At 38.4% G+C, this 8213-nt stretch overlaps 1 protein-coding gene across 1 annotated transcript; it reads right to left on the bottom strand.

Annotated features, from left to right (window-relative positions):
- Positions 1 to 6484: 6484 nt before the first annotated feature.
- Positions 6485 to 7737, bottom strand: LOC110446072 (uncharacterized protein DDB_G0282077-like). Its single transcript, XM_021491034.1, has 2 exons — positions 7599 to 7737; positions 6485 to 6837 (listed from the first exon to the last, which is right to left on the bottom strand). The coding sequence occupies exons 1-2, from the start codon at positions 7735 to 7737 to the stop codon at positions 6485 to 6487; spliced, it is 492 nt and encodes a 163-aa protein (XP_021346709.1).
- Between the last annotated feature and the right edge of the window lie 476 nt (positions 7738 to 8213).

Below are 8213 nucleotides of genomic sequence, written 5' to 3'. Positions count from 1 at the left end.
CCTGTATATGTGTTGGGGGCTGTGGTGCCACGTTTATACCAGTATATGTGTTGGTGCCATGTGTATGCCTGTATATGTGTTGGGGACTGTGTTGCCACGTGTATGCTAGTTGCCATGTGTATGCTAGTATATGTGTTGGAGGCTTTGTTGCCACGTGTATGCCAGTATACCAGTTGCCATGTGTATGCCAGTATATGTGTTGGGGGCCGTGTTGCCACGTGCATACCAGTATATGTGTTTGAGGCTGTGTTGCCACGTTTATACCAGTATATGTGTTGGAGGCTGTGTTGCCACGTGTATAGCAGTGTATGTGTTGGAGGCTGTCCCGGTTCTGTAATCAGCTACGTCCTATCGGATATCACGCTGATTGGTAAGATTATGTATTTACCTCGTGTGATATCACGGATCTGATACTGACTTTAAAGTGCTACCTCACTGAATATACCATGCCAAAGGCACCCAACACAGTATTCCACCTCGTCAAATTATACTGACAATGGTAAAGTAGGGTGTTGCTACTACATTAAATGCTGAACGTTTAGGAGGAAATAGCAACTACCATTTTGAGGACTTGGGGACAGGAGACATTGCCTTCCCAACTTAGTCGAACGTTCAACATGGTAAGCGTAGCGTTTCCAAACAACAATATTGTTAGTAAGCAGAGAGAGCTATGATGAGGCTTAACCCTAACCCATCAATAACATGGCGCTAAGGAGTAGTCATGTCCGAAGACAGTGTTCGTCGAGGGAACAGCCGACAACCCAAACATTCCTCTGAAAACGAAATAAGTTATGCGTCTTGCTATATATAGTATTAACAACTACATCCGAACACTTAAAACGTTGGACAATAGTCACATAAACATGTAATCCAAAAATATCCCTAACTGCTGAATGAAGAAAAGAAATCGGTATCGACCTGTTTCGTATCATTTCGTACCTGTAGCTTTTATATACAACAGGACAAATAGCCAAAGCCACCCAGGAGATTTTACTGGCAATAAACTTGTGTTTGTCGTGTGGTGTAGGAACATAATTTCATTGACTTACACTAATATAGTAATTCCTGTATAAAGTATGAGGAATATAGAACTGGTCTAGGGGCCGAAGATAGATGGACAGATTATGTACATCTTAGGCTGTCATGAGTTATTGCTAGGTCAGCTCTGACTTAAGTTGTTTGATCGTCATGTATTCTCACTAACTACTCTATTTCCCTGTGCTTTCTTCGACTAGCTGTACACGCTCGTTAGATAAGTATCCTCTACTGCTGACTGGAATCAAGTATGCAAAACATAAAACTAGGAAAACAATTAAAAACAGGCACGACGGAGAAACGGGCCATGGGCAGGAAGGACAGATATGAAACACAGTGAATACGTGTTATAAACCTGATAAAGCAAGCAAACAATCGAGAGAGTAATACACTTTATTAAAGTTGTAGAATCTACTGAAGCTATTAGACTGAGCAATACAATGACAAATGTTAAAACCAGTCCTTCGTCCCTTAGGTATGACTAGGTTACCCAACATTAGATCAATTTAACATCGACGTACGACAAATGTTTTGTGAAAATGTCCGATGTTCATCATGTCTCATTTCGTATGTTGCTTTGTTTAAGATGTCCAACTATCCGATCTTTATGATGAGTTTCTGAAAGCGGACAATTTCAAATATGTCTAGCCTTATGGTATGCGTCCTCGAAAATGATCATTCATTCCATGCCCGAGAGATTAAAGATGTGTCCAGTATGTCTGTCCCAGCGACATATTTCAAATGTGTTGCAGTGTCATTGTTAAAACTCCGGTNGGGGGGGGTGGGGGGGGGTACAGTTTAGCAAACGAAATGATGTACACATATAGTTACTCGGCGGTGACATACATATGCTGGTTAATAGGGGTGCTATATACATATCAGCCACGTTTGCTTCAATTCTCATCCAGTTGTCTATAACAATAAATGTACTTTATAAAATATTGGCGCTCAAACATACCACGGAAATAGCAGAATATTCGAAATAGTTTTCACTTGTCATTTTAAAATATTTTTACTCTGATTTAAAATGCGAATTATTTTGATTCTAAATATTTATACAAACAAATCTGTGCGGAAACATGTTTGAATGTATTTGAAATGACTTGTATTAAGTAGCATATTATTGACTTGGAAGTGAATACTGGTTTTAGATAGAGATATTTAATCACACGGCCATTGTCCTCCTCTCGGTACATACTTGACAACTGTCGAGAGGGAATTAACCTATGAGTGGCATTCTCGCAACCTTCATAACAATGGTCTTGGAAACCGACCCAAGTAAGTTTTTGTCAGGATAATGGTTCAACTTTCGAGTGGGCTTCTTAGGGCGAGTTATACAGTGCACAGGAAGGCACTGTTTGTGCTTTAATTTATGTACTGTATACAGGAATGACACAGTCATACAATGCGTAAAAGTTGGTTTAGTCTCTATGTTCTATTTACTTGTTATACTGCAGTCATCCCATCCATCTTACCTGTTCGAGAACGAGGCAGACTCGCTCTCATTTTTGACTCTTCAGTCAAGGAGGTAATAGGATTTCACACTGCACGCGCTTAACCTGCAGCATGCTTCAGAAAAGCCTGTCGATAGTGATATGTATATCAACTTTGATAAATACCTAATGCTGGCACTGAAAGCAGTATATATGAAGTTTAATACCGAACGTCAGACAAATAAAAACAATTTCTTGACTTATTTTAATTTATTTCATATTCCATATACTATGGTTGGGATGTTGTTTTCTTTAACAGTTTGGTCACTCTTGGTATTTTCAATTTAAGCACGGGTCCTGCACGTGCCGATTGTGATTTAGTGGGGTAGGACGTCCCTCGTGATTGGTGTGCAGGCCCCCTCTCGGTACACGCTGATTTAATTCGTCAGGGTATTCGTTATCACCATGAATGGCATGTGTATTAATAATATTACGACTGAGGTAAATATATTTCTATTGACACACACTCACACACGTACACCCACACACACGCACACCTACACACACGTACACATATATATCAATATACGTATTTGTTTAAATGTTCCATTATTGTTCATTTATTCAAAGTACGACAACAAAACCACATAACACACCACACATCTTATGTGCATGAATGCATTTAAGTAATATATTTTATCGTCCTGTACCATTAACAAATATTCAGTTACCTGTTACCTTCCTACGTGACAATATTTAATAAACTTTGTGTGCTGTTGGACAGCGCGCCTCACCGCTACACAAGCTACACACAAACCGCAGCTATCTCAAGTCTGGAGTTTTTTCAAAGAAAGCGAAACATACGTAAGTTCACATTCTCATTGTGTATATTTGTAAGAATCGATTTAAACCTATGTATTGTGTAGTACTTCGGTAACAAAAGGATAATGTGTCGCTAAAGTAGTGTTGAAGCGCTGACTTGATGGAATCAACAACAGCACGCCGACTCCCCCGCGCTTGCGTTGTTCTACACTCCGCTGAGAGCTGAGTAAAAGGCGCTCGTATTGTATGCTGCATTGTGCGAGTGTATTGCGCATGCGTCAGTAAACGCTAGAGGCGCGCGGATTTAAAACTTTTGTAGAAAGTTTTGCGCGCGATGGCTCTAGACTGTTAAAACGGCGATTGCGTTGTAAAATTAACCCATATTGATACTGCAACCTATCATAAAGGACATGAATAGAATATGGAATGATTTTTTAATCCGCATGAAAATTTATATGGTGTTACATGATGATAAGGATGCAGCAGACGGTGGTGGAGACCTCCAAATGCGGAGGAAACTCTCCGTTCCACCTGGTACCGGGCTTGAGTTTGATTTTGCCTTTAATGAAATACTTCTTTTCATGTCTATTAAATTGTATAGTTAATTGGCAGGGCTTTAAAGGCATTAATCAATGGCGAACGCGTACAGGCGGAGGGCTGCACCGTTCACCTGCCGGCGAAAAGAGAAGAGTATTGTTGTTGGATCGCGTGCTGTGAGGTAAGATAAAGCTACAGTGGTTATTTTACCATAGTGACGAAAACAGCATCGACACAGCTTATGTATACAGCCAACGTGGTGTGGCCCTATGATAAAACTGATGAGGCAGACTTGTAAACTCCGCAGCTATCACGTGCGTCGACACACTCAGCACCGTTTACTCGCCTCTTGTTCTCGTCCACCAAAAGAGCTACTATCATTGTTCCTGACTACAGAACTAGTTTCCAAGAGCTTTTCTCGAGTGCATCCTGCTGCCTGGCCGTGCTTGCATGTACGGTGAGACTGGTACATCTGCTGGCAAGGCCTAGAGTAGGCACACGAGGCTGCTTCACATCAGACGCTCAGTCTGGCACAATAAAAATAGGGGATACCTCTCCAGTACCGCACAAACACACGCTCCTACGTCTTTACTTGCTCCTCGGCACTTATTGCTTTCAATAGGGGGAACAGTTTTTGAATATTAATAATGACCAAAAATAAAATGCAATAACAAAAAAATGATTGAAATGAAATATGATGCAAGATGTTAATATTTCGCGTCGTTTGAGTGTTTTGTGCGGACATATGGTAAAGGGGTCTATACATGGATTAATGACCAAAGTGACACACTTTGATAACTGGTGTTATAAACATTTCATATTAGATTCATTGACATGAACAGCTTAATAATTGACAATGACTTCATGAATTTATGGTAGTTGAAATCAATTTGTTTTTGAACTTTTAAAAAAGTTTGTAAAGAAAGTTTGCATTGCAACAAGCGTGCGGCAACTATGGTGTGCCATATTTTCTTCAATGCGATTGAGTAGCGTAAAACCAGGAACAAGTCAGCCCTTGATGAATCGCCTGCCGGCTCGTGTGACCTATTCTATAGAAACGCAATAGAAGTTATTCTTTAATGTTTTACATTAGTAATGAATCTGATGACAGGCCAACTGTTCATATTAGCAGTGTTTGATTTACTTAAAGAGTTTTGTGGACCTAGGAAACGGGTTACAAGGAGGACACAACTGTCGCTTCATCTCCTACTGAGGTACATCAAGATAAAAGAATGTTCCAAAAAGAAACCATACGGCCTTTAAAGAAGTATAAGTTAGACCTTTTGTGTGAGAATCCAAACTGCCTAAATATGATGGCACCATGAAACCAAGATGTTTGTTTTCTAGGTCAACTATTTACTCATTGCATAAAATTTGTTTAAAAGCAAACATCCGGTTTTTCATATTGTACGGAATAAGCAGTAAATGTCAGTCGTGTGTTATCGAATTATCTCCCTCTAATATCCAGGTTAATAATTGTATGTAGTGTGCCGTTACATTCCAAGCAACGGTATCTTGAAATCTTCCTAGCCGCAATTGAATTCGATCTTCAATTTATACACTCGTAACAATTCCAAATATATACCTTATGTCATTGTTCCAGTACCATAACTTTGGTCCCATCACCTCTTGTACGTTCACTTCCGGTCAATCACCTCTTATACGTCCACTTCCGGTTCCATCTCCTCTTGTGCGTCCACTTCTGTTGTTATCATCTCTTGTACGTCCACTTCCTGTGTCATCACTTCAAGTACAACATTTTCCAAATTCTCCGATCTAAAAACAACTATTCTACTATGCTCGCGTTCCGTTCTTCAGATACCGTATCCCACCTTCCTTTGCAATAATCCAACAGCCTATACCACCATGTTTTGTCACAGAACTTCTTTCATTTTGATTAGTGTTTACTACCTTAACAATCAGGAACTTCACGAACCAAAATATTTTTGAACCATTTCTTTATTTTTTTCTTCCTGAACAATTACCATCTTGTCTATCACCTTCTAAATACTCTCTTTCTGAACGACCGCTGTAGAGGCACTTCAATCCTGATTCAACTCTTCCTGAACGGCAGTTTTCTTGGCTCTAACTTTCTCATTCCTTTTCCCCTCAACAACAATAATCACTTTCTGAACCAACACCTTCTGAACAATTAGTTATTGCATCGTCAGTTGCAGAACTCCTTTTCCTCTACCATCACTTCCTGAAACACCAATATCTAAATTATCATTTCCTGATCACCACTTTTTGAACCCCGGCTCTCTGAACCTCCACTTTCTCAGCAACCAATTAACCATCACTCACTGAATCCCTCATCCGGAAACACTACTTCCTTAAAGGTCACTTCCTGAACCACCAATATATCAATATTTCTCCAAGCACCAACACTTCCTTTTGTGATTCTATATGTACGAACACTTTGTTTTACCTATTTATGTAGTATCATTTCCTTTTTATTTATTGATATAACATTTGTTTCGGTAGTATCCAAATTTGTCGCATCACTCAATTATATGGTTTTTTTTGTAGCACCAATTCCTGTATAATCTAATTTTGTAACACCACTTCCTGTATAATCTATTTTTGTAGCACCACTTTCTGTATAATCTATTTTTGTAGCACCACTTCCTGTTTCATCTATTGTAGCATCACCTCCTCTATAATCTATTTTTGTAGCACCACTTCCCCGTTTCATCTATTGCAGCACCACTTCCTGTATAATCTATTTTTGTAGCACCACCTCCTCTATAATCTATTTTTGTAGCACCACTTCCTGTTTCATCTATCGTAGCACCACTTCCTGTATAATCTATTTTTGTAGCACCACTTCCTGTTTCATCTATTGTAGCACCACCTCCTCTATAATCTATTTTTGTAGCACCACTTCCCGTTTCATCTATCATAGCACCACTTCCTGTATAATCTATTTTTGTTACACCACTTTCTGTATTATCTATTTTTGTAGCACCACTTCCTGTTTCATCTATTGTAGCACCACCTCCTCTGTAATCTATTTTTGAAGCAACACTTCCTGTTTTATCTTTTGTAGCACCACTTCCTGTATAATCTATTTTTGTAGCGCCAATTCCTGTATAATTCTTTTTTTTAACGCCACTTCCTCTTTAATCTATTTAGAGTACCACTTCCTGTTTCATCTATTGTAGCACCACTTCCTGTATAATCTATTTTTATAACACCACTTCCTGTATAATCTATTTTTTAACACCTTTTTCTGTATAATTTTTTTTTTGTAGCACCACTTCCTGTTTCATCTATTGTAGCACCACCTCCTCTATAATCTACTTTTGTAGCACCACTTACCGTTTCATCTATTGTAGCACCACTTCCTGTATAATCTATTTTGTAGCACCATTTCCTATACAATCTGTTTTTGTAGCACCACTTCCTGTTTCATCTATTGTAGCACCACCTCCTTTATAATATATTAATGTAACACTACTTCCTGTATAATCTATTAATATAACACCACTTCCTGTATTATCTATTTTTGTAGCACCACTTCCTATATGATATATTTATGTAGCAATACGTCCTGTTTTTTCTATTCATGTAGCATTTCTTCATGTATTTTCTATTCATATAGCACTACTTCCTGTCTAATCTTTTTATGGAGCACCACTTCCTGTATTATTTATTTTGTAGCATTTTTTCCTTTGTTATCTTTTTTTTGTATCACAATTTTCTGTGTTTTTTCTGTTATATATCATACTATAGTGTCACTTCCTTTGTTGTCTTTCTATGTAACGTCACTTCCTGTATTATCTCTCTTTGTAATATCACTTCCTGTGTTGTCTCTTCGTGTAACATCACTTCCTGTGTTGTCTCTCAGTATTACACCACTTCCTGTGTTGTCTCTTAGTGTATCATCACTTCCTGCGTTGTATCCCATTGTAACATCACTTCCTGTGTTGTCTCTCAGTGTAACACCACTTCCTGTTTTATCATTTTATGTAGCACCACTTCCTGTTTTATCATTTTATGTAGCACCACTTCCTGTTTTATCATTTTATGTAGCACCACGTCCTGTATTGTCATTTTATGTAGCACCACTTCCTGTTTTGTCATTTTATGTAGCACTACTTCCTGTATTGTCATTTTGTGTAGCACCACTACCTGTTTTATTTACTCATAAAAACATCATGCATTACAGTTGTGGGATCGCACAATGTTACACCGTCTGCAAAAGAAAACATAAAGGCGAAATTAGTGTACGATCATCGAAGCTCACGGTTGACGTGTGTTAACTATCACGATTTATGAAAATTTAGAAATCGCTTTTGAATGAATACTGTACATTTTTCCTGATTTTAAACAACGCAACCATATGTATATGATATATAAGTTTGTTTCTATTGTTTTAACTAA

Source organism: Mizuhopecten yessoensis, unplaced genomic scaffold (genome assembly GCF_002113885.1).
Source record: "Mizuhopecten yessoensis strain PY_sf001 unplaced genomic scaffold, ASM211388v2 scaffold2503, whole genome shotgun sequence".
Taxonomy (NCBI): domain Eukaryota; kingdom Metazoa; phylum Mollusca; class Bivalvia; order Pectinida; family Pectinidae; genus Mizuhopecten; species Mizuhopecten yessoensis.
Note: the sequence above shows the minus strand (reverse complement) of the source record. Positions and strands in the feature narration are given on the sequence as shown.